Source organism: Hylobates moloch, unplaced genomic scaffold, assembly GCF_009828535.3.
Source record: "Hylobates moloch isolate HMO894 unplaced genomic scaffold, HMol_V3 SCAFFOLD_1, whole genome shotgun sequence".
In the NCBI taxonomy this organism is placed as follows: Eukaryota; Metazoa; Chordata; class Mammalia; order Primates; family Hylobatidae; genus Hylobates; species Hylobates moloch.
In genome coordinates this window covers 103,105,019-103,131,765 of record NW_026652276.1, presented here as the reverse complement: position 1 = coordinate 103,131,765, position 26,747 = coordinate 103,105,019, and the positions used below count along the sequence as shown (strand labels likewise).

Genomic DNA, 26,747 nt, shown 5'->3' with positions numbered 1-26,747 from the left:
GGGCGCCAGAATGGGGGTGTATCTGCCAGCTGGATTCCAGGGGTCTGAGTACCCAGGTGTCTGGGGTGGGAGAGTGGGTGCAGGCTCCAGGTGGGTGTGTCCCCTTTGGGAAGGGTGGGACAGGGCCCTCCAGAGCCCAGGCCCAGGCTCTGGGCTGAGGCTAGGAGAGTCTCAGAGCATTTCCCCCTGGACAGCCCCAGAATCTGACTGCAGTCTGTGCCAAGAGCACTTAGCGTTCTGCTCCACTGCCTGCCAGCCCCACCACAGACGCCACACCCCATCGGGCTCACTCGTGCCTTAGTGCCTTTGCCCGAGCTGTCCCCTCTGTCTGGACTGCCCCATCCCTCGCCATTCACCTTCTTCATGTCTCATGATTCTTCCAAACTTGCATCAACGGCCCCTCTCTTCGGAGGCCTTTCCAGGCCTTGTTATGTGTAGCAGCCCAGGCACACACAGATGAAAGCAATCAGCCCTGTTCTCCAGGAGCCGGTGCATGGGGGCTCTGACGCCTCCACATCCTGGAGGAGGAGGGAAGGAGGGGCTGAGGGAGCCCAACCAAGGGGCACAACGGGAGGTGCTGACGAGCCCACAACAGCTAAGAGGGAGCCAGCAGCGGGGAAGGGGATTTCTTAAAAAGGGCACAGCAGGTGCAAAGGCTTGAGCCAGAGTGCAAGGCCCACCCAGAGGCCTGCAGGCTGGAGTGTGGGGCTCTGGAGGGAAGACGGGTTCAGCTTACTCTGTGGTGTGACTCCTGATGGGACAGTGAGCCTTTCGAGGGTGAGGTCATGCCCTGCACATCTCTGTGTCCCAGCATGACTGCGGCTGGGGCCAGCCACCTTCTCTGTGAAGGTTTTCACTGCATTCAGACTGTGCTGGGACTGGCCCCAGGAGGACTTGGACTAGCGTGTGTGTGTGAGTGAGTGTGCATATGTGCACGCATGTGTGTGTATGTGTGTGGACATGCATGCGAGTTTGCATGCATGTGTGTGCGTATGTGTGTATGCATGTGTATGTGTGCATGTGTGTGTGAGTGCATTGTGTGCACAAGTATGTGTGTATGCATGAGTGGCTATGCGTGCATATGTGTGTGGGGGTGTCTGCGTGTGGGTGTGCATGCACGTGTGTGGGTGTCTGCATATGTGTGTATGCATGTGAGTGGGTATGCGTGTATGTGGGTGTGCATGTATGTGTGTGGGGGTGGGTGTGTGCATGTGGGTGTGCCTGTGTGTGCGTGCATGTGGGCGTGTGTATGTGTGTGTGTGCGTGTGCATGTATGTGGGTGTGTGCATGTGGGTGTCAATGTGTGCATATGTGTGTATGCATTTGAGTGTGGGTGTGCATGTGTGTTCATGTGGGTGTGCGTGTGTGGGTATACATGTGTGTGTGGGTGTGGGGGGTGTGCACATGTGGGTGTGCATGTGTGTGTGCATTGTGGGTGTGTGCGTGCGTGTGTGGGTGTGCATGTGTGTGTGCATGTGGGTGTACGAGTGGGTGTGAGTGTGCATGCATGTGTGTGTTGAGTTGCTAGTGCTCACACTTACCTCTGGGCAGAGATGTGCTTGTTAGGTGGCCCCTCCCTCTCTCCACTCCATTCCAGCAAAGGTCACTGAGTATCCTCTCTAGTCTTAGGAATGACACTCGACAGTGGACAATGAGAACAACCAAACACTTCCTTCTCTTCCCCCCTCCCCCCATTTTGAAAAATTATATTAAGGCCGGGCATGGTGGCTTATGCCTATAAACCCAGCACATTGGGAGGCTGAGGTGGGAGGATTGTTTGAGGCCAGGCGTTCAAGGCCAGCCTGGGCAACATAGCAAGACCCCATCTCTACAAAAAAATTTAAAATTAGCCAGGCATGGCGGTACACACCTGTGGTCCCAGCTGCTTGGAAGGCTGAGGTGGGAAGATGGCTTGAACCCAGAAATTTGAGGCTGCAGTGAGCTATGATCACACCACTGCAATCCAGCCTGGGCAACAGAGTGAGACCCTTTCTAAATAAAATATAAAAACGGAAGTACTATACAATTCAACAGTTCCGCCTCTGAGTATATACCCCAAATCATTGAAAACAGGTTTGCCAAGTGATTTGCATACTCATGTTAATAGCAGCATTATTTGCAAGAGCGGAAACGTGGAGTGCAGTTGCACAGTCACAGCTCACTGCAGCCCCAACCTCCGCAGGCTCAAGCCATCCTCCCACCTCAGCTTCCCAAGTAGCTGGGACTACAGGTGTGCACCACCACACCCAGCTAATTTTTGTATTTTCTGTAGAGATGGGATCTTGCCATGTTTCCCAGGCTGGTCTCGAACTCCTGAGCTCAAGCAATCCTCCTGCCTCAGCCTCCCAAAGTGCTGGGATTACAGGCCTGAGCCACTGGACCTGGCTGGTAGTCCTATTTTTAATTTTTTGAGGAACCGCCATGCTGTTTTCCACAGTGCCTGTACCATTTTGCATCCCTACCAGCAGTGCACAGGGTTCCAATTTCCCCATGTTCTCACCAGCCCTTGTTTTTTTCCTGTGTGTGGTTTTGTTTGTTTTTTGTTTGTTTGTTTTTTGTTTGTTTTAGACAGTTTCACTCTTATTGCCCAGCCTGGAGTGCAATGGCATGATCTCAGCTCACTGCATCCTCCGCCTCCTGGGTTCAAGCAATTCTCCTGCCCCAGCCTCCCAAGTAGCTGGGATTACAGGCATGTGCCACCACGCCCAGCTAATTTTTGTAATTTTAGTAGAGACGGGGTTTCACCATGTTGGTCAGGCTGGTCTCGAACTCCTGACCTTAGATGATCCGTCTGCCTTGGCCTCCGAAAGTGCTGGGATTACAGGCGTGAGCCACCGCGCCCCGCCTTCTTGTGTTTTTTATAGTAGGTATCCTGGTGGGTGTGAGGTGTTTAGATTTGCATTTTGCTAATCTTTAGTGATGTTGGACATCTTTTCATCTGTTTTCTGGCCATTCGTATATCTTCTTAGGGGAAAGGTCTACTCAAGTCATTTGCCTATTTTTTAATTGGATTATTATTGTTAATGGAGACGATATCTCGCTCTGTTGCCCAGGCTGGTCTCGAGCTCCTGGCCTAAAGTGATCCTCTCACCTTGGCCTCCCAAAGTGCTGGGATTACAGGCGTGAACCACTGCGCCCAGTCTTAGTTGTTGAGTTTTAAGAGGTGTCTGCATATCCCGGATATTAATCCCTTACCGATATACTATTTACAAATATTTTCGCCCATTCTGTGGTTTGCCTTTTTATTCCGTTGATTCTGTCCAAAACTTCTCTTTACTCATAGAGCAAAGGTTATATAGCTCTAAGCCAAGCTTCTTCCCTTTGCTTCTCTCCGTGGAAACAACAGTATATTATCCTTCCACTCCTGTACCCAGAGAACTCCTATTCACTCTTCAAAACCCACCTCAACAGTCATCAACTCAGGGAAGCCTTGTTTGTCAGGCCCCTCCTCCCCCAAAACTAAGTAAATAAAACATTTAAATAAAACATAGGTAACCCCTTTCCCCAGTGTCAAGCTCTGTGCCTGGGCGAGCTTCTCTGCTTGTCCTTCTTTCATGGTCCTGTAATTCTTTTTTTTTTTTTTTTAAATAAGATGGAATCTCACTCTTTCACCCAGGCTGGAGTGCAGTGGCAAGATCTCAGTTCACTGCAAACTCCAACTCCCAAGTTCTAGCAATTCTTCTGCCTCAGCCTCCCTAGTAGCTGGGACTATAGGCATGTACCACCACCCCCAGCTAATTTTTTGTATTTTTAGTAGAGATGGGTTTTCACCATGTTGGCCAGACTGGTCTCAAACTCCTGACCTCAAGTGATCCTCCCACCTCTGCCTCCCAAAGTGCTGGGATTACAGGCATGAGCAGTCGCACCTAGCCTGGTCCTGTAATTCTCTCTGGACACACTGGCCCTGTGAGCTGGAGAAGGGCAGGTGGAGCCTGGCACAGAGCAGCCTCTTGGTAGGTGTTGAGTGAATGAGTGGGGGTGGTGAGGGGAGGCCAGGGAAGGCACCCAGGCTGTGTTCCTCCCACCCCCAGCCTTGCCACGACCTACCAGGCTTCCAGCTCCTGCTGAGCTCTTGCAGGGTGGCCCCTCCCCACTTACAGCTCACTGCCTTGGACTAGGTCCCAGCCAATGGCCCGGCGGAGATGTCTTCACTGTTCTTACCCAGTATGACCTAGGCGGGAGCCAATAAGTACAGGGAATGAGTATCGCCCTGAGGGTTCAAAAGTGTGCAGGGAAGGAAGGAAGGAAGAGAGAGAAGGGAGGGGGGGAGGGAGAGAGAGAAGGAAGGAAGGAAGGGAGCAATGAATGAATGCACACATCAAGGAATGAATGAATGCATATACACAAAGGAATGAATGCACACACCAAGGAATGAATGAATGAATGCACACAAAGGAATTAATGAATGTACACAAAGGAATGCATGCACACACACCAAGGAATGAATGAATGCACACATGAATGAATGCATGCACACGAAGGAATTAATGCACACACCAAGGGATGAATGAATGCATACACCAAGGAATGAATGAGTGAGTGTTCACACCAAGGAATGAGTGAATGAATGAATGCACACAAAAGAATGAGTGAATGTACACACCAAGGAATTAGTGAATGAGTGAATGTACACACCAAGGAATGAGTGAATGTATGAATGCACACAAAAGAATGAGTGAATGTACACACCAAGGAATTAGTGAATGAGTGAATGTACACACCAAGGAATTAGTGAATGAATGCACACACAAAGGAATGAATTAATGTACACACCAAGGAATTAGTGAATGAATGCACACACAAAGGAATGAGTCAATGAATACACACAAAGGAATGAATGTACACACCAAGGAATGAGTGAATGAATGCACACACAGAGGAATGAGTGAATGAATGAACGTGCCACTTGTGAAGAGTGAAAAAAGCCTGAGAAACCCCCAGCTGAGGGAGCCCCCAGGTGTGCCCCTGCTGTTGAGAGGCCTGGACATGCTGGTGCATGGGGGAAGGGCTTGGGCTTGGGCTTGGGCCGAACTGGCTCACAGGCGACCCATCAAGTGTCACAAATGACCTTGAACCACTGCCACAAATGACCTTGAGCAGCACGCTTCCCCTCCCGAGCCTTAGCCTCCCCAGATGTAACATGGATTAGAAGAACCACCTCATGGTGCTTTTCTGAAAATTTGGTGGGCCTAACGTGGTGGCTCACGCCTGTAAGCCTAGCACTTTGGGAGGCCAAGGTGGATGGATCGCTTGGGCTCAGGAGTTTGAGACCAGCCTGGGAAACATAGTGAGACCCTATCTATTTTGTTAAAAAAAAAAAAAAAAAAAAAAAAGGAAAGAAAATTCGGTGGGGTGATGGGTGTGCCAGTTGGAGAGCTGTGACATTTGTTTTTTTGGTTCAACCCCAAGCGAGTGCAGACAAGTGACCCTCCCCAGCCAGCGAGCCAGGCCTCTCAGTGTCACCCTGGCTGAGGATGTTCGTGTATGTGTGTGTGTGTCCCTTTCTTTACTGTCCTCATTCTTTGCATCACGTGTGTGGTCTTTTCTGTCTCATACACACACACCCGTCGCATTTGCATGCTCTGACACACAGACACACATTGATGCTTCCTTTTTAAATTTTTTTATTTTTGGAGGCACAGTCTTGCTCTGTCGCCCAGGCTGGAGTGCAACAGCACGATCACAGTTCTCTGTAGCCTTGAACTCCTGGGTTCAAGTGATCCTCCTGCTTCAACCTCCTGAGTAGCTGGGACCACAGGTGTGGACCACCACACCTGGCTAATTTTTTTTATTTTTGTAGAAGTGGGGTCTTGCTATGTTGCCCAGTCTGGTACACTCCTGCTTCTTTATGTATGTATGTATTTATTCTCTTTTTAGAAAATTATTTCATTGAATCCTCCTTTAAGCACAGACTTTTCTGAAGCTCTGGGGACACTTGGGGAGAAGAGGAGGGGAGGGTTCTAGATGCCCTGTAGGGCCACATTGGCCCTGGGTGCAGGACAAGCCCACGCAGGAGAAATGGACCCTGCTGAGGGGTCTCCTCTTTGCCTCTTCCCTGAGTCGCAGCTGGGTGGTCTCCCCTGTTCACTGCCGGGCAGGGTTGGGCAGTGCAGAGCCGAGCCCACCACTGTGTCATAATTCCAGGGGGGAAGGGGCTTGAAGCCTGCATCGTGGGGTGATGGGAACCCGGATTTAGTTGGTATGACCCGAGCTCAGGTTTCGGCTTTGCCACATGCTTGTGGTGGGGTCTTCAGGTGGGAATTCCTCCGTAAAATGAGAGCTTGTGAGAATTAAACTGGTCCCGGCATTTAGGAAACAGCCCCGTGACTCCTTCCGTCTGTTCCCTCCGGAGGGGGCAGTCCTTGAGCTCTACTGAGCCCATGCCAGTGAGAGTCATGGCCGAGCCCCTGGGCCAGATGCCAAGTTCCATGCCACCTTGGCACTTAACTTTTTTGGCTCTGGGCCTCTTTGGCTGTCCCTTCTGTGAAGGGCATCTAAGGTGGTGGGTGGGGGAGGGGAGTTTGGTTTTTTTTGTTTGTTTGTTTTGGTTTTTTCTTTTTTCCAAGGAGTCTCACTCTGTCACCGGGGCTGGAGTGCAGTGGCGTGATCTCTGCTCACTGCAACCTCCACCTCCTGGGTTCAAGCGATTCTCCTGTCTCAGCCACCTGAGTAGCTAGGACTACAGGCACCTACCACAGTGCCTGGCTAATTTTTAAATTTTTAGTAGAGGTGGGGTTTCACCATATTGGCCAAGCTGGTCTTGAACTCTTGACCTCAAGTGATCCACCCACCTCAGCCTCCCAAAATGCTGGGATTACAGGTGTGAGCTACCGCGCCTGGCCTTTGTTGTTGAGACAGGGTCTTGCTCTGTCTCCCAGGCTGTAGTACAGTGGCACAATCATAGCTCACTATAGCCTCAAACTCCTGGCTCAAGCGATCCTCCCGTCTCAGCTTCCCGAGTAGCTGGCACCACAGGCATACACCCGGATAATTTCTGTATTTTTTGTAGAGACAGGATTTTGCCATGTTTCCCAGGCTGGTCTCGAACTTCTGGCCTCAAGCCATCCTCCGACCTTGGCCTCCCAGAGTGCTGGAATTAATAGGCGTGAGCCACCATGCCCAGCCAGGAAGGGGAGTTTATTTAAATAGGCCGAGCCAGGAGCTTTGTCTTAGCCTTGCTCTTTTGTCTACATGCCCTTTTCCCACCTCCCACTAGGCTGCACTTCACTGGGGTAAATCGGTCAGAACCAGCCCAGTGGGAACAACCTGTAACACCTGTTTCCAGACATCCAGGCTTTGGGCTGCAGAATAGGCTCGTGCCTGTTAGCTCACTCTCTGCTAGCCTCCTAGCTGGCCCTGAGCACCGGGTGCAGGGTGTTTGGGATTGGAAATCACAGCTGGATTTCTGTTAGTTCACTGTCACCCTGGCCCCAGGGCTGGCTAGAAAGTGGGCTCTCTGGGCCAGACTCCTATGGGAGTCCCCCAGCCTGGACGCAGCCCTGCCTTGAGTCAGGGCAGCACTGATTCAGACGTGGCCACAAGCGCTTGGCTAATTTTTGGCTCAGGGTCCGGGCAGGCCTCCAGCTCTCGGCGGCCGGCAAATCTGCTGCTGTCTGGGCAAGGAGTCCCTGGCAAGACATGGGGCAGGCGGCAGGCAGGCAGGGAAGCTGAGCTTCTTGGAGTCTGGAATAGGGAACATCCCTGAGGATGACCCAGGCCCTGCACCTGGCTGGGTGTAAGAGTCCCCTGTGAGCTTAAAAATACAGTGTCCAGGGCCGGGTGCAGTGGCTCATGCCTGTAATCCCAGCATTCTGGGAGGCCGAGGAGGGTGGATCACCTGAGGTCAGGCATTCGAGACCAGCCTGACCAACATGGTGAAACCCTGTCTCTACTAATAATACAAAAATTAGCCGGGTGTGGTGGCGCACGCCTGTAATCCCAGCTACTTGGGAGGCTGAGTCAGGAGAATCGCTTGAACCTGGGAGGTGGAGGTTGCAATGACCTGAGATCATGCCACTGCACTCTGGTCTGGGCAATAGAGTGAGACTCCATCTCAAAAAAAAAAAAAAAAAAAAAAATACAGTGTCCAGGGCCCTGCTGCCCAGGGAGCAGTCACCTCTGATGAGGTGGGGTCCAGGAGCTTGGGCACTGCACAGCAGGTGTTGGCAGCAGCTGGGCTACCAGCCGTCCTTGCTTCACAGGTGGGTGGAGCAAAATCGGGAGCTGGGTGATGGGACAGATGTGACAGCAGCTCTTCCACAGTTCTCGGACTGTAACCTGGGATCTTCCCAGCAGACTTCCTCCACCCATCCCAGCTCTGCCTTTTGGGGGCTTCAAGTCTCTCACATTATTATTATTACTTTAATAATTTCAACTTTTAGGCCGGGCTATAATCCCAGCACTTTGGGAGGCCGAGGTGGGTGGATCACTTGAGGTCAGGAGTTCGAGACCAGCCTGGCCAACATGGAGAAACCCTGTCTCTACTAAAAATACAAACATTAGCCAGGCGTGGTGGTGGGCACCTGTAATCCCAGCTACTGGGGAGGCTGAGGCAGGAGAATCTCTTGGACATGGGAGGCGGAGGCCGCAGTGAGTCGAGATGACACCACTGCACTCCAATCTGGGTGACAGTGAGACTCTGTCTCAAAAATAATAATAATTTTAACTTTTATTTTAGATTCTGGGGGTACATGTGCATGTTTGTTACAAAGGTATATTGCATGATGCTGAGATTTGGGATACAAGTGATCTCGTCACCCAGGTAGTGAGCATAGCACTCAATAAGTTTTTCAGCCCCTCCTTTTCCCCTCTCTCCCTGCTTTTGGAGGCCTCATCGTCTGTCATTCCCATCTTTATGTCCGTGAGTACCCAACGTTTAGCTCCCCTTATAAGTGAGAACATTCGATATTTGGTTTTCTGTTTCTATGTTAATTTGCATAGGATAATGATGTCCAGCTACTTCCATGTTGCCGCAAAGGACATGATTTTGTTCTTTTTTATGGCTGCATAATATTCCATGGTGTGCATGTACATTTTCTTTATCCATTCTACTGCTGATGGACACCTGGGTTGATTCCATGTCTTTGCTATTGTGAATACTGCTGCAGTGAACAGACGCGTCTCTCACCTTATTAAGGGAAGTTGACTTTTTGAACCCAAAGGATGGACATTTGGGACATTTCTCTTTCTTGCGAGTGTCTGCGTTTTGGGCTGCTGAGAGAGGCGTCTGGGCTCCTGTTCCCGTTGCTCCCTGTGTTGTGGTGTGACCAACCATCCTAGGTGGCCTGGGACTGAGGGGTTTTCCAGGAGACGGAACTTTCTGTGCTAAACCCAGGAATGCCGAGTTGGGCCCACTTGGCTGTGTGTCAGCTCTGCGTGTGAGCAGCTGGTCTGTTCCCTGCATCCCTGTGAATGTGAGAAGCGTGGTCTTCCTACCGCATGGTGACAGCAAGGACACCAGCAAGGTTGGAGACAAGACAGCCTTCTTCCCCGCTGTGCACTGGCCGAGGCCTGGGGCTAGTGCCTTTCTCATCTCTAAAATAGAGTGATGCTGGAGGAAGGACAGTAGCTCATGCGGGCCGATGCTGCCATCAGAATTTTTACTTTTTTTTTTTTTGAGGGAGTCTTGCTCTGTTGCCCAGGCTGGAATGCAGTGGCGCCATCTCAGCTCACTGCAACCTCTGCCTCCGGGGCTCCAGCGATTCTCCTGCCTCAGCCTCCCAAGTAGCTGGGATTACAGGCGCCCGCTACCATGCCCGGCTAATTTTTGTATTTTTAGTAGTGTTGGGGTTTCATCGTGTTGTCCAGGCCGGTCTCAAACTCCTGACCTCAAGTGATCTGCCCGCTTCACCCTCTCAAAGCGCTGGGATTACAGACATGACCCACTGCACCCAGCCCTGCTATCAGAATTTTTATTTTTTATTTAAAAGACAAGGTCTTGCTCTGTCACCCAGGCTGGAGTGCAGTGTCACCATCATAGCTCACTACAGCCTCAAGCTCCTTGTCTAAAGCAGTCCTCCCGCCTCAGCCTCCCAAAGTGCGGGGACTATAAGTGTGAACCACCGCACCCGGCCTCTGCCTTCATTTTCTGTTTAGAACCATTCCCACTTTACAAATGAAAAATCTCGGGGTTTCAGGACTCAGCCGAGGTGGTCCTAGCAGACCTGGGCCTGGGTCTCATCTTCCCCCGCTTCCCCCGCTGCATTCTTGCTCCAGGCACGTGGAACCTGCCTCTCCCTCCATCTGAGGTCCTTTGCAGGGAGTGGCTGTCTCTCTCTGTGCTCCCCAAGTGCACCCACCTGGGCTGTGGCTCGGGACAGAGGGTCCTACAAGCCCAGATGACTGGGACAAGGAGCCGGGGATGGCCCACAGCCCAGCCCCTCTTCCCTCTCTCTGTCCCTCCCTCCTGGAGTCCCTGGTTCCTTCCTAAATGGATTAGAACCTTTACCGGAAGGAGCCGGCCGCCGTCTGGGGCAGCTGGGGGGCCAGGGCTGGATGGCTGTCTGGTGCCTCCTGCTTTGCCCTGATTCAATTTGGGCCTCAGCAGCTGGGAGGCTGGCAGCCCTAAGGCCTTTCTGGGAATGGTTCAAGGGACCGGCTGGCAGGGGGTGGCTGGGGGGAGGGGGACACCTTCCAGCCCCCAGGCAGGCAGACCTCTCAGCTGGATCTTTTATGAAGTCCAGTCGCGTGCAAGACCCTCCAGCAGGCTTCCTGCCGTGGAACATCCCCAGCTGTGGCCACTGGCCACTTCTTGGTTCATCAGCGGGTGTCATCCATGTGTCCCATCCATGGCCTGTCACCCCCTCCGCATCCCTTAATACAGCAGATTTCAAACTTCTATAAAATTGCAACCCAGAAGAAGAAATGTCTTTTATAAACATTTAGCAGCAAACTCAACATACATTTTGGCCAAACGCCCACCGGCCAGTTGTTTAAATCAATATTTATCCACAGCCAAAAAGCAGAGGAGAGCCAGAACTGAGGCCAGAGCCGAGCTCTGATGCGTCTCTCATTTCTCGGGATGTTTCTGTCCCTGAGGTTGGACACCTCTGGCCTTGTGAAGTGTGATGCACTCTCACATCTCCTATTCTGTGTCACTGGCCAATGATCATATATCATGACCTGCTGGAAGGCCTGTCTGTGGCTGGGACCGCACGCCTTGGGCCTCATGCACACTGGGCACTGATTGGGGTCCTGGGGTGCAACAGTGCAGGCAGACCTGGTTTCTGCCCTCAAAGAGCTTACAGATGGCAGGGGCACCCGTGGCAGCAGAAGACACTCCAGGCCTGGTGCCCTTTGTGGCGCCAGCCCCACAGTCCTCCTGCCTGGGCCTTCCCTACCCCATTGGGTGCAGAAACTCCTTGTCTGCAGGTAGGAGACAGGAGGTTTTCAGGCTCCCTTGGGACCTGCAGCCCAGCTCTCTGCCATCAACACCCAGCAGGGGCCACACAGAGAGCACCGGGACTGAGCCCAGAGAGGGGAACCGAGAGTCCCCTGCCTCTGGTCTCTGCCTTCTTTGCTTGGATTGGTGCAGGGACAGCTGCCTTGAGAGCAGGCCCTGGCACTGGGGCAGCCTGTGGGTGCCCCCTGGGTCGAGAAGGAGAGGGGCAGGGTAGAACCAGGAGCCGAGGGAGGCTGATCTTTGTATCTCATGGGTGCCCAGCTGGGCACTGTCGTACCCAGGAAGCCTGTGCCATGCCATGGGGACCCACAATTGGGGGCCCTGGACTTCAGGGGGAGGATGCAGCTCTGTCCCCAAGGAACCCCATTGCAACAGGACACAGTCCTGCCCTGGGGAGCCCCCGACCTGAGAAAAAGCAGCCTCAGCCCTGCTGTATCTTTCTATACCCCTGAGGTCAAGTCTCCTGGCTAGTAGGGAAACTGAGGCTGGAAGGCCTCGGCAGGGGTGGCATTGGCCTTGGGAGCATGTGACTTGATGCAGAAATGTGACAGCAGAGCTCAGAGGCATGTGGAAGGGAGGGGAGGACATCACCGGATCCTCACCCAGCTGGGCTTCAGGTTGGGGGTACAGGAGGAGGGCTAGCAGGTTGGACAATTAAAAGCTTCGATGAGGCTGGGTGAGGTGGCTCATGCCTGTACTTCCAACACTTTGGGAGGCTGAGGTGGGCAGATCAACTGAGGCCAGGAGTTCAAGACCAGCCTGGCCAACAATGGTGAAACCCCGTCTCTACTAAAAATACAAAAATCAGCCAGACTTGTGGTGGCACCTGTAATCCCAGCTACCAGGGAGGCTGAGGCAGAAGAATCACTCAAACCCAGGAAGGGGAGGTTGCAGTGAGCCAAGATTGCGCCACTGCACTCCAGCCTGGGCAACAGAGCGAGACTCTGTCTCGAAATAAAATTAAATTTAAAATTAAAAAAAGCTTCAAGGACCACCAGCAGATGATGGCAGGCCCAGGAAGGGTGCTTGAGGCAGGAGGAACTGAACCCGCACAGACTAGGGAAGCATGAACATCGGTACATCTGGGAGTGGCACAGCTTAGAGGGCCTGGAGCATGGAGTGTGAGGGGGAACTGGAGTGAAGGACAGGAGACCAGGTAACTAGAATACCAGGCTGAGGAGTTGAGCACTAATGTGGGCAGTAGGAAGCCATAGAGGGTGTGTGAACGAGGGAGGGCTGTGGCCAGAACTGCACACGGTGGGAGAGGTGGCATTTGGGGCCTGCCCAACAGACTGGTCCTGGTGCTGGGCTCAGCTTGGGTGTGCAGACTTAGGAGGGTGTGCCACAGGGTATGAGTTATCCTGCCACCTGTGCCCAGGCCTGTGCAGGCCCTAATCCCATCACACATAAAGCCCTTGGGCCCAGGGAAGGTCGGCCCTGGATACAAAGGTGGCCCTGGGAGTCCGGGGGTCAGGTGGATTGGGGTGGGCGGCCGCCACATGAGCCAAGCCCCCTGCCTTGTGCCCACCACTACTGCCTCCTCCCTCCCCACAGGCGACCATGGCCTTGCTGGGCAAGCGCTGTGACGTCACCACCAACGGCTGCGGACCCGACCGCTGGAACTCCGCCTTCACCCGCAAAGACGAGATCATCACCAGCCTCGTGTCTGCCTTAGACTCCATGGTGAGTGTCCCCACCCACCCAAGAGGAGGGGACAGGGTGAGCGTCCCCACCTGCCTTGTAGCTCAAGTCCTACCCCAGCCACTCAAAGGAGCTTTCACTGACCTGAGCCTCAGTTTATCTGACTGCAGCTAGGGCCACGATGCCTGTGTCAAGGGTGTGAGACTTCAGTGAGATGCAGTACATAAAAATCTAGCCCTGGGGCCGGGCGCAGTGGCTCATGCCTGTAATCCTAGCACTTTGGGAGGCCGAGGTGGGTGGATCACGAGGTCAGTGGTTCAAGACCAGCCTGGCCAACATGGTGAAACCCTGTCTCTACTAAAGATACAAAAAATTAGCTGGGCGTGGTGGCATGCACCTGTAATCCCAGCTACTTGGGAGGCTGAGGCAGGAGAATTGCTTAAACCTGGGAGATGGAAGTTGCAGTGAGCCGAGGTCGTGCCATTGCACTCCAGCCTGGGTGACAGGGCAAGACTCCAGCTAAACAAACAAAAAAAAATCTAGCCCTGGAATAAACACTGGCTCCCAGCCCTCGTCCTCTTGTCCCTTCACCCCTCTTGCCATTCCCACTTTGTCCCTGGGATGAATAACGTGCCTGTCTCCTAGCAGGTGACCTGGGGGATAATGTGTGGGGAGCCATTCACTAGAAAGATGGAATCCCCAACGTTAAAGCAAGAGTTCTAACTGCATCTCGGGCGAGAAGAGAGAAACCGGACTTTGTATAATACGTCACTCCCCTGGTGCTATTGCCTACATACCTAGACCTATAGCAATTTATCCCAAATGAGGACATCGTAATATCATTTTCCTCCAGCCTTTTCCTGGGGGAGGTTCTGTGATGGAAGTGTTAAAAAAAAAAATCTAGCCCAGCACGGTGGCTCACGCCTGTAATCCCAGCACTTTTAGGGGCCGAGGCAGGTGGATCACTTGGGGTCAGGAGTTCGAGACCAGCCTGGCCAACATGGCAAAATCCCATCTCTACTAAAAATACAAAAATTAGCTGGGCGTGGTGGCGCATGCCTGTAATCCCAGCTACTCGAGAGGCTGAGGCAGGAGAATCACTTGAACCCTGGAATTGGAGGTTGCAGTGAGCAGAGATTGCACCACTGCACTCCCACCTGGGCAATAGAGGGGGACTCCGTCTCAAAAAAAATAAATAAAAATAAAAAAATTAGACTGGCATGGTGGCACATTCCTGTAATCCTGCCTACTCAGGAGGATGAGGCAGGAGAATTGCTTGAACCTGGGAGGCGGAGGTTGCAGGGAGCCGAGATCGTGCCACTGCACTCCAGCCTGGGCAACAGAGCAAGACTCTCTCAATTAAAAAAAATTTTTTTAATAAAAATAAAATTAAAAATTTGTCTAACATCAGTTAGCTGCTGTGCCCCTGCATTTTAGGATGATGAAGCACACAGAGGGTAGTACCTTGCCCGAAGTCACACAGCATGACCAGTTTTTTTTTGTTTTGTTTTTGTTTTTGTTTTTGAGACGGAGTTTTGCTCTGTTGCCAGGCTGGAGTGCAGTGGCATGATCTCAACTCACTGCAACCTCCACCTCCCAGGTTCAAGCAATTCTCCTGCCTCAGCCTCCCCAGTAGCTGAGACTACAGGCCTCCGCCACCACACGTGGCCAGATAATTTTTGTACTTGTAGTAGGGACCGGGTTTTACCATGTTGGCCAGGATGGTCACAATCTCTTGACCTCGTGATCCGCCCACCTCAGCCTCTCAAAGTGCTAGGATTACAGGCGTGAGCCACTGCGCCTGGCCCAGCAAGACCAGTTTTTAAAGTGAATTTCTGGGTACAAAGTCTCCCCAAAAAATAAAGGACCTCCTTCAAGCTGTTCCTGCTGTAGGTGGCTCAAGGGCTGCTTAAGTGGTGTTTGGGGCAGTGGTGGGAGACACCCCTGGAAAAGGGGCTGGGTGCCACACTCTCTCCATGACGACCCCTCCCCTATGCAGAGTGACCTTCATGAGGAGGGGGCCCCAGGAGCTCAGCCCTGTGTCCGAAAGCACTGTGAGCTTGGCAGTGATGGAGGTGTGGCTGACGTGGGCAGTGATGGGCGATGCCATGGCCACTAGCGACATGTGGCTATTTGCAATTTTTTTTTTTTTTTTTTTGGAGACAGGGTTTTGCTCTGTCACCCAGGCTGGAGTGCAATGGTGCGATCTTGGCTCACTGCAACCTCCGCCTCCTGGGCTCAAGTGATTCTCCTGCCTCAGCCTCCCTTGTAGCTGGGATTACAGGTGTGCGCCACCACGCCTGGCTAATTTTTTTGTGTTTTTAGTAGAGACAGGGTTTCACCATGCTGGCCAGGCTGGTCTCAAACTCCTGACCTCAGGTGATCCACCTGCCTCAGCCTCCCAAAGTGCTGGGATTACAGGCGTGAGCCACCGCGCCTGATTCATTTAAATTCGAATTCGTTAAAACGAAATAAACTCAGTTGTTCAGTTGCACCAGCCTCATTTTACGTGCTCAGTAGTCAGAAGTGGCTGCTGTCTATGGATTGGACAGTGCAGACGTAGAATGTTTTCATTGTCATGGAAAGTTACACTGGGTTGGCCAGGCGCAATGGCTCACGCATATAATCCCAGCACCCTGAGAGGCTGAGTGGGGCAGATCACTTGAGGCCAGGAGTTTGAGACTAGCCTGGCCAACATGGTGAAACTCCATCTCTACTGAAAATACAAAAATTAGCCAGGCATGGTGATGCACGTCTGTGGTCCTAGCTATTCGGGAGGCCGAGGCAGGAGAATCGCCTGAGCCTGGGAGGCGGAGGTTACAGTGAGCCGAGGTCGTGCCACTGCACTCCAGCCTAGGTGACAGAGCAAGACTTTGTCTCAAAAACAAACAAAAAAAAAAGTTCTACTTGGCAGCAGTGGTCTAGCGAGTGTTTCAGAGCCTCCTTGGAGGAGCACATGACCCTATAGTTATCCTAGCAGTGTGAACAAGACAGGCTCTGCCTGTCCCTGGGCCTTTTAAGGATTTCTTGAGGGACGCTCATGGGTGACAATGACATTTGCTTAGCAGTGACCTAAGTCCAGCCTCCTCCAAATGCCAGGGTCTTTTGGTGGCCTGTAGGGAGGGTGGGCTGAAGGGATGTGCCTTCGTCACCCACTCCCAATCTCAAATCCTCTTCCCCACCCACTCTGGATGCCTTTAGGTGAGTGAGTTTTCTGCCGTGGTCTCGGCGTCTTCAGCTGAGCGGTGACTGTGGGATGAAGCAGCTCTTTCAGCTGTGATGGATGAGAAACAGCTGGATTTATTTGTTTTATTTTTTGTTAATAGTCTACAGTGTTCCCGCACAGAAAGGGAACAGCAAGCTTTTGTTTTCATCTTAGAAGAAAATGAATGCCCTGTGTTTTAATTTTCCAGTAGGGACCCTGGAGGACAGGCCTCCTGGCCCCACGCCGCCTGCACCTTCCTAAGCAGAGCGACTCCAGGCTGGGGCTGGCACAATAGGCAAGATTATGGCCCAGAGAGGTTACCTGGCCCAGGCCACACAGCACAGAACTGCAATTGGAAGCCAGACTTTATAACTGCCAGCACTACCTGACTCAGATGAAAACCAGCATTTATTAGGCACAACTGCCTGCCACAGGCTTCACAGTCAGGGTTTTCCTGATGGGGTAGGTCAGAGACCTGAGATGCTGGTGGTCTTGGTTGCAGGGACCCCCTATATTAAGGCCTTTGAGCTATGGGGCTGCAGACCTCGACTCTGGGGCCATGAGGATAGCCAGCTGCTTGTGTACCCATACAGGGTGTCCCAGTTTAGAGATCTTTTTCCTCCAACCATTGAATCCCCATACCCAAGCCCAGTGGCGCTGTGGAACTGGGCTGCTTGTCCCCAATTCTACAGATGTGGAAACTGGCCATGCAGAGTGGCTCACGCCTGTAATCCCAGCACTTTGGGAGGCTGAGATGGGCAGATCACCTGAGGTCAGGAGTTTGAGACCAGCCTGGCCAACATGGTGAAACCCCATCTCTATTTATAATACAAAAATTAGCGAGGCATGGTGGCGGGCGCCTGTAGTCCCAGCTACTCGGGAGGCTGAGGCAGGAGAATCGCTTGAACCTGAGAGGCAGAGCTTGCAGTGAACCAAGATTGTGCCACTGCACTCCAGCCTGGGCGACAGAGTAAGACTGTGTCTCAAAAAACAAAACAAAACAGATGTGGAAACTGGAGCCCAGGGGAGGGATGTGACTTGCTCAAGTCCCACAGCAGAAGCGGCCGAGGTGGGATTGCAGCCCCAGTCTGTCCAATCCCCGCCTCTCCTGCAGTTCTTCCCACCTCCTCCTCATCCAGGACTTGAGAGGGGCCAAGAAAACCCAGCACGGCATTGTCCCTGGGGCTGGGGCTAAGGTGGGCTTACCCCAATGAGGAGGACCTTGGAGGGAGGAGCAGAGGACACTTGTCTTCCTCCAGCCCCCCATCGCCAATCCCTGCAGGGCCATTCATTCAGTCCCACTACAGAATCTGAGACCAAGAACAATAGAGGGGCCGTCTGTCCCTGGAGCTGCTGCTGGGGTGTCAGGCAGCTGGGAGCTCACATCCCACCCCCAAAGTGGGTACTAGAGGTGTTCGGAGTGTGGGGAGCCCTTCCACTCACACACCCTGCTCTTCCCACAGTGCTCAGCGCTGTCCAAACTGAATGCCGAGGTGGCCTGTGTCGCCGTGCACGATGAGAGCGCCTTTGTGGTGGGCACAGAGAAGGGCAGAATGTTCCTGAATGCCCGGAAGGAGCTACAGTCAGACTTCCTCAGGTTCTGCCGTGAGTACCCCAGGGCTCCAGAGGGCCGGGCCCGCCCTTTCCCGAGGGCAGGCGCTCTAGCCCATCTCTGGGTCCCCAACCCTGTCTAGCCAGGGTGGCGGTGTGTGGGGGGTGAACCTAACAAGCTAGGTTGTCTGAGATTCCCGATGTGGTGTTATTGAGGCAGCCACGGTTTTTGCTGGAATCATTCAGCAGCCCCTGAGTTGAGAGAGACTGGCTGGGTGAACCCCAGTGTAGGCCAGAGCCAGCCACTTCCATCTGCCTTTTCCAGAGGGGGACACCAAGGCCAAGGTTGCTGCTCAGTTCTTCCCCTTAACTATGTATTTCTGAACACAAGGACCAAATGAGCTTATTCCAACACAATTTTTTTTTTTTTTTAAATGAGACAGAGTCTCGCCCTGTCACCCAGGCTGGAGTGCAGTGGCACAATTTTGGCTCACTGCAACCTCCGCCTCCCAGGTTAAAGTGATTCTCCTGCCTCAGCTTCCCAAGTAGCTGGGATTACAGGCACCCACCACCATGCCCGACTAATTTTGTATTTTTAGTAGAGACGGCGTTTCACCATGTTGGCCAGGCTGGCCTCGAACTCCTGACCTCAGCCTCCCAAAATGCTGGGATTACAGATGTGAGCTGCCGCGCCTGGCCATGTTCCAATAAGATTTATTGAATGCCTGCTGTGCATGACATCTTTTCTGATGCTAACTCACCTACCCTGACATCAACCTGATGGGGCAGGCACTGTCATGGCTATAGTCACGGTTAACATCTTAGGCCAGGTGCAGTGGCTCATGTCTGTAGTTCTAGCACTTCGGGAGGCTGAAATGGGAGGATCACTTGAGCCCAGGAGTTGGAGACCAGCCTGGGCAACATAGCAAGGACCCTGTCTCTACAAAAAATTAAAAAATTAACCAGGCTTGATGGTGCACACCTGTAGTCCCAGCTGCTCGAGAGGCTGAGGCAGGAGGATCACTTGAGCCTGTGCGTTCAAGGCTGCAGTGAGCTACGATGGCACCACTGCACTCCAGCCTGGGTGACAGTGAGTCCCCATCTCACAAGAACCATGGTATAGCATGACTTTAAGAGAACAGGCCGCCTGGGTCCACAACTGCTGTGCCTCGACCTGCTCATCTGTGAAAGGGGAGAACGGGTGGGTCTGAGGGTTAAACGAATTTGTACCTGACAAGCACTTAGGGCAGTGTCTGGCACTTGGTTCACACTCAGTAGACACCAGCTGTTGTTACTATTATTAGTATTCACATCACACCCCTAAGATCAGCTGTTTCAGGGACAGGCATCCCCCAGGGCTGGGCCTAGCATTACTGGGGTGCAGCCGCATCTCCAGCCAGCCCCCACCCCACTCAGCCCTCAGAGCCTAGACCTTCTCCAGGGCCAGGATGGGGGACTGGGGCCAGTAGAGTGGACAGCAGCAGGTTGTGTGGCACCCCAGCCGCCCAGAGCCTGAGGCAGTGCACCTGCCTTCTAGAGCCACGCAGAGCCGCTATTTATAGCACCAGGAACTCGGCTGGTTTATTTCAAGCTCCGCAGATCCCAGAGGAGAACAGGCTCCAAGCTGGGAGGGGGCCGCAGGCCCCTCCTCTCATCTCCTTTCCAGTGCAGCTTCTAGAACATTCCCCAAGGATCCACCAGCACTCTCCGGTCCCCACCCTGGCCCAGCCTGTCATGAACCTGCTGTTTGCAACCCATGGCCTCCTCGGAGCAGGGGTTGGGGGGTGCCTGTTTTCTCTCCCTCCGGCAGAGCAGAAAACGGGGGCATAGATTGGTCAAGACAGTGTTTGTGTCAGAGCACAGAAAGGCATGGATGGGGCCGGGCACGGTAGCTCACGCCTGTAATCCCAGCACTTTGGGGGACCGAGGCGGGTGGATCACCTGAGGTCAGGAGTTCGAGACCACCCTGGCCGACATGGTGAGACCCCATCTCTACTAAAAATACAAAAATTAGCTGGGCAAGGCCGGGCGCGGTGGCTTATGCTTGTAATCCCAGCACTTTGGGAGGCCAAGGCGGGCGGATCACGAGGTCAGGAGATTGAGACCATCCTGGCTAACACGGTGAAACCCCGTCTCTACTAAAAATACAAAAAATTAGCCGGGCGGGGTGGCGGGCGCCTGTAGTCCCAGGAGGCAGGAGAATCACTTGAACCCTGGAGGTGGCGGTTGTAGTGAGCCGAGATTGTGCCACTGCACTCCAGCCTGGGCGACACAGTGAGACTCCATCTCAGAAAGACACAGATGGAACATTCATCGAACCTCAGTTCTGAGCTGGAATAGTGGCCTCCTGTGAACATTCACAGACTGAGGCTCAGAGAGAGAAGGGACTTACCCAAGGTCACACAGCAAATTAGAGGTGACCAGAGGTGAGGCCCAGCCCTGGGCCAGGCACTGGGAACTCTGAGATGACCAGCCCTGGCCCTCAGTGGGGTGGTTGGGATAGGGCTTGCTCACTCATTAATTCTTCATTCATTCATTCACTCGTGTATCACATTGTGTGCCAGTCTCCGCAGCTCAGCACAGGGCAGAGACATCCCAACTCGAAGGCCGGGTGGTGAGATGGGTGCTCACTGTGGCCTCGTGTGCTCTGTGTCCCACAGGAGGGCCCCCATGGAAGGATCCGGAGGCAGAGCACCCCAAGAAGGTGCAGCGGGGCGAGGGCGGAGGCCGTAGCCTCCCTCGGTCCTCCCTGGAACATGGCTCAGATGTGTACCTTCTGCGGAAGATGGTAGAGGAGGTGTTTGATGTTCTTTATAGTAAGATCCTTCCTCATTCCATTTGGGGGCCCCAGGGAGGGTGGGAGCCTGGGTCCCCACCCAGCAGAGGGGGCCCCCTCCTGTCCCACTACGGGCCCTGGGCAAAGCCAGACCCCAAGGCATGGGGATACTGGCTACCCCAGCCCTTCCTCATCGCTGCATTCCCAGACACAGATGTTCTGCTCCAGCCGCTTTCCAAACCTCCACCCCCACTGTCCCTGCCCTGGCTCAAGTCACTGCCACCTCTGGCCTAGAAATAGCCCCGGGCTTGCCACGGTCTCCCTGCCTCCAGACCAGCTCCCCATACCTGCCCTGCAACCAAGGGCATCTTCTCAAAGCACAAGCCTGACCATGAATGAAGCTCTTCTCTCCACAGCCTTCAGGGGCTCCCCATCTCCCTGAGCATGGCACAGGGGCCCACACACCCATCCTCATCCCCTCCACACCTTCTTCTCCCACTAGGTGACGGGGCCCTACTGACCTCCCTACAGAAACACTTCCTGTTCTCCAGCACTCGCTGGTTCATTTCACATGCCCTGGCCTTCACGCTGTTGCATCTCTTGAGACTGCCTTTCCCCTCCTCTGTCTGGCGGACACCTGCGTGGCACTGAGGCTCTGCTCCTGGAAGCCCCCTCACAGTGGGTTTAGGCCCCTCTCTTGGCACCCACAGTGCCCTGTCCCCTCACCAGCCCAAGAGCTCTCCATGGTCAGAGGCTGTGTCTGCCCTTTCTAGCTGTCTCCAGCCTACAGTTCAGAGCCCAGCAAAAGCAGGTGCTCAGAGAATGTTTGTTGAATGACTAAGTGAAGGCTGATTGCTTAGCCATGCCTTTCCTGCAGGGAGAGGAGACCTGGCCTCCCTTGGGAAGCATCAGGTTGCAGAGGGCCTCAGGGCCCTAGTGGTGGCCTTCACATGCCCTGGGAAACATTGGGCAGAAACCTTGGGCAGGTCCCTTTGGTCCTCAGGGTCCCACCTCATTCATTTCTGATTTGGTTTTATCCCTTCTCCTACTGTAGCTTTTGGTTTTATGGAGCAAAGGTCTGTGAGGAAACTTCTGCTCTTCTTATGTCAGAAGGAGGGGTACCCAGAGGCCCTGGGTGGCCACACTGTCCACCCTGGGATGGGGGACTTGCCATGCATGGTTGGCTGTGCCCCTGTCGACACTTTTGCCAGCTGCAGGGCCCAGGCGCAGAGCCCCCCGTGCCCCTGCCCGCCTTGCCCTGGCCCCCCTTGTCCACTTTCGGCAGAATTCAAGGAGGCTACGAGAGGATGGGCCTCTTTCTGGCCCAGGATGGGGGCTGTAGCATGGAGGTGACAACAGATATCCCAGTGCCCAGTCCTCAGTCCCCAGCCTGCCTCCCCTCCTCTGTGCCCCCAAGCCCCCATCTTTGTTCCTGCGTCTTCTCAGTCTGTCTCTTCCTCCTCTCTCCTGTCTTTTTCTGCTGCTGCTGCTGCTGCTGCTGCTGCTGCTGCTGCTGTTGTTGTTGTTGTTGTTGTTGTTTTGAGACAAAGTTTCGCTCTGTTGCCCAGGCTGGAGTGCAATGGTGCAGTCTCGGCTCACTACAACCTCCGCGTCCTGGGTTCAAGCGATTCTCCTGCCTCAGCCTCCTGAGTAGCTGGGATTACAGGCGCCTGCCACCACACCTGGCTAATTTTTGTATTTTTAGTAGAGACGGGGTTTCACCATGCTGGCCAGGCTGGTCTCAAACTCCTGACCTAAAGTGATCCACCTGCCTCGGTCTCCCAAAGTGCTGGGATTACAGGCGTGAGTCACCACACCTGGCCTCTCCCATCTTTTTCTGAATCCCCTATTTTTGCTCCCTCTCCACTTCCTCTTCTTCTTGCTTTCTCTCCCCACTCTTGGTCCCTCTGGCCTTAAACGATCCTCCCACCTCAGCCTCCCAAAATGCTGGGATGACAGGCGTGAGCCACTACGCCCAGCCCTTACAGCTTTTTCCTTGCAGCCTGGCTCATGCAAGTCCCCACTTCTCCATCCCTTCTACCCTCTTTTCTCCCACCGGATTGTCTGCCTCTGCTCTGTCCTCTGGGCCCTTGTAGTCCCCGGTTTCCCCTCCAGCCAGGTGCCCAGAGTGGAGAGGGGCTTGGCCGGGGAGGGCAGCAGGGAACCTGCTTGGTGGGGGAGCCGCAGCCCCCCAGATGCAGACAATGGGGCCTTGTCCACAGCACCCACCCCCAGCCTACAGGCAGTTATTCTGCACAAAGTCTGCAGTTATGAGGGGTCCATGGGAACCCCGCACCAAGGAGAGCCACTCAACACTGCCCCCACTCTGGGGCACAGCAGCCCTGACCCCAGCCTGGCTGCCCTCTCATACCAGGTCCCTCTCCTGGACTCTCCCCTACAGGCGAGGCCCTGGGAAGGGCCAGTGTGGTGCCACTGCCCTACGAGAGGCTGCTCAGGGAGCCAGGGCTGCTGGCCGTGCAGGGGCTGCCCGAGGGCCTGGCCTTCCGAAGGCCGGCCGAGTACGACCCAAAGGCCCTCATGGCCATCCTGGAACACAGCCACCGCATCCGCTTCAAGCTCAAGAGGTGAGTGAGGCAGCCGGCCTGGGGCTGGGCCAGGGCCAGGCCAGGGCCGGGGGCTGGAGGCAACTTAGCCAGAGGGGAAGGGACTTGAGATGCCCATGGGGGACCCTGGTGTTGAAAGCTCCCAGTCTGATGGTGGAGGTGAAGTGAAAGCGAAGTCATAGAACAGGATCTGAGCCAGGTCATTAAGCCTCGAAGTCTTCCCAGTGAAGTTGCATTGCAGAGAGACTTGAAGAGACATGACTTGGGACAAAATAGCACCAAAGTGGTCGGGTACAGTAGCTCATGCCTGTACTTTGGGAGGCTGAGGTGGGAGGATCACTTAAGGCCAGGAGTTTGAGACCAGCCTGGGCAACATACCAAGACCCTGTCTCTGCCAAAAAAAAAAAGAAAAATTACCCAGGTGTGGTGGTGCACAACTGTCATCTCAGCTGTTCAGGAGGCTGAGGCAGGAGGCTTGCTTGAGCCCAGGAGTTTGAGGATGCAGTGAGCTGTGATTGCATCACTGCACTCCAGCATGGGCAACAGAGCAAGACCCTGTCTCTTAAAAAAAAAAATGTGGCATTTTAGGCGTCAGAAATGGGAGAACCATGTCCTGTGCTTGCTCAGGTTGTAAATCTAGTGTTAATTAGGGACCCGGGGAGATTAGGTTGTTGAGGCTGGTCTGAGACAGTACTAGTTGTCAGGAGAGCCAGGAAGGCAGCCTGAGGGCTTAAGGTTGAACCCATCTCTGCTAAGTGCCCCAGGCAGTGCAGAGGCAGGAAGGGGAGGGGTGCAGCGGGAGACAGGAGGCAATCAACTGCACCTGGCGGGATCTGATCAGTGGACTGGAGCAGAGGGGCAGGGCCCAGGTCCTCCGGTGGCCTAGCTCTGTGGCCCTGGGCACACCATTCCCACCTCTGAGCCTGCATCCCCACTTGTGAAGTGGAAGAGCAGCTCCTGTCCTGCCCTCCTTATGGGGCTGTTATGTTCTGCAGAGGGCAGGGATGTGGGGTTACGGGGGAAGAGCTGCAACATGTGAAACAGATGTACAAAGCTGTCCATGTGTCCTCTCCTTTACTCAGGCCACTTGAGGATGGCGGGCGGGACTCGAAGGCCCTGGTGGAGCTGAATGGTGTCTCCCTGATACCCAAGGGGTCACGGGACTGTGGCCTGCATGGCCAGGCCCCGAAGGTGCCACCCCAGGACCTGCCCCCCACCGCCACCTCCTCCTCCATGGCCAGCTTCCTGTACAGCACAGCGCTCCCCAACCACGCCATCCGAGAGCTCAAGCAGGAAGCACCTTCCTGCCCCCTTGCCCCCAGCGACCTGGGCCTGAGCCGGCCCATGCCAGAGCCCAAGGCCACCGGTGCCCAAGACTTCTCCGACTGTTGTGGTAACATTGCTGCTGGGATCTCCAAGTCTGGGGGATGGGACAGAAGTCACTCATGCAGGGGACATCCTCCCAGGGCAGGTCAGGATGCCTGGGCCCTCTTAGGTTGGAAGGAGCCATGTCTGGGCATGGGGGTGGGACTGGACAGATGGTGTCCTGGCTGAGACCCCTTGGACCTTGGGTCTCTGCTCAGCCATCTGTGAATGATGTCCTTGGCCTTGGACTAAGAGGACGCCTATGAGGACTCCTTGGGTCCCAGCTACTCAGGAGGCTGAGGCAGGAGGATTGCCTGAGCCCAGGAGTTTGAGGCTACATTGAGCTATGATTGCACACCTCTGCACTCCAGCCTGGGTGACAGCACAGCTCTGTCTCAAAAAAAAAAAAAAAAAAAGCACCAGCAATATTTCAGGTGTCAAAAGTGGGAGATCTACATCACGTGCTATAAAGGAAGTAAGCATACTAGTCATCCCCATGCATTCCGTGAGGACCCGCTCCAATTGAATGAGCACCCACTGCATACCCAGCCTGATTGAGGGCACTGGGGGAAGTAGGTCCTGGGGTGGACAGGACAAAAGGAACAGCTGCAGGTGAGGAGCACCTGGATTCATATCCTGGCTCCTCTACTTAGTGGCTATGCATCCTGGGGCAAATCTCTACTCTCTGAGCCTCAGTTTCTTCCTCTATAAAATGGCGATGCTAGCGGTACCTGCTTCCCAGAAGAAGTGTGATCATAATTAAATGACAGATCGGTGGCAGTAGCATCTCCTGAGAGGGTTAAAAATGCATATTCTCAGGCCCCACTGCAGTCTTGCTGAATCTGAAGCTTTGGGGATGGGACCCAGTAGTCTTTTTGGATAACTCTGCCAAGTGGTTCCAATGTGCTCAAGTTTGAGAGTTGCTGTATTAAAGCACTGGGTCTGGCCAGGCATACCTATAATTCCAGCTCTTTGGGAGGCTGAGGTGGAAGGATTGCTTGAGCTCAGGAGTTTGAGACCGGCCTGGGTAACATAGCAAGATCCTATCTCTACCAAAAAAAAAAAAAAAAAAAAGCATTTGGGTCTAATGCTTGGCCTGTAGTAGGTGCTTGTAAGTTATATATACTCATTATTATTATTATAAGGGGGAAAAAAGCCCAAATATGTGGGCTGACCAGGGCTTCGAGCTTATACACGTAAAACAAGTGTTCTTCCCTGGAAAAGGTGACCTCCGACATCCCTTTCTTGTTAACCTGGCTTTTGGCTAGCAGATTCTGGTGCAGAATGTCTTAGGCCTCTGGTCAGGGTCCTTGCCTTGAGTTCGTGATCACAGGAATCAGTTATTGGATGTCCCTGGCAGATGAGGCTGTTACCCCAGAGCCAGGGCCTGTGCAGTGGGGCCAGATCTGGGGAACCCTCTTGGGTCCCACCTGGAACCTGCTTCCTTCTCTCCCTTGTCCAGGACAGAAGCCCACCGGGCCTGGTGGACCTCTCATCCAGAATGTCCATGCCTCCAAGCGCATTCTCTTCTCCATCGTCCATGACAAGTCAGGTAGGACAGCGCCCATGCAGCACCCCGGACTGGGTGGGAATCTGAGGTTGGAGGTGGTGCTCATTGAAATGGAAGTGTATCTCCTGGGTCTTTGTAAAAGAAAGGAGGAATAGCTCTGCTCAAGGGGCTGCAAGTAAACTGGGGTGTAATAGTTATCTACTGCTGTGTGATAAACTACCCCAGACTAGGCATGGTGTCTCATGCCTGTAATCCCAGCACTTTGGGAGGCCGAGGCAGGAGGGTTGCTTGAGGCCAGGAGTTTGAGACCAGCCTGGGCAACGTAGCGAAATGCTGTCTCTACAAAAAATAAGAAAAATTAGTGGATATGGTGGTGCCTACCCGTAGTCCTAGCTACTTGGGAGGCTGTGGCGAGAGGATCACTTGAGCCCAGGAGTTGGAGGCTACAGTGAGCTATGATCGCACCACTGCACTCCAGCCTGGGCAACAGTTAGACCCTATCTCTAAAAAAAAGTTGTAACAAAAAATAAAATAAATAACCCCAAAATGGAGCTTAAAACATCAAGTGTTTATTACCTCACAGTTTCTGGGGGTTGGGAATTCAGGACTGGCTGAGCTGGGCAGTGCTGGATCAGTGTCTCTCATGAGGATGCAGTCAAAATGTCAGCTGGGGCTACTGTCATCCAAGAGTTCAACTGGGGCGGGAGGAGACGCTTCTGAGCTCATTCACATGG

The 26,747-nt window shown here is 53.7% G+C and overlaps 1 protein-coding gene across 1 annotated transcript in view; it reads left to right on the top strand.

The window, feature by feature from the left end:
* Positions 1 to 26,747, top strand: part of LOC116811559 (general transcription factor II-I repeat domain-containing protein 1) — a 93,196-nt gene that overhangs the window by 40,484 nt on the left and 25,965 nt on the right. The window contains exons 2-7 of the mRNA XM_032756663.2: positions 12,956 to 13,084; positions 17,711 to 17,852; positions 20,459 to 20,614; positions 22,976 to 23,159; positions 24,221 to 24,531; positions 25,966 to 26,055. Of these exons, the coding sequence (XP_032612554.1) occupies positions 12,962 to 13,084; positions 17,711 to 17,852; positions 20,459 to 20,614; positions 22,976 to 23,159; positions 24,221 to 24,531; positions 25,966 to 26,055 (1,006 nt within the window). The 5' untranslated portion in view covers positions 12,956 to 12,961. The remainder of the gene's footprint in view (positions 1 to 12,955; positions 13,085 to 17,710; positions 17,853 to 20,458; positions 20,615 to 22,975; positions 23,160 to 24,220; positions 24,532 to 25,965; positions 26,056 to 26,747) is intronic.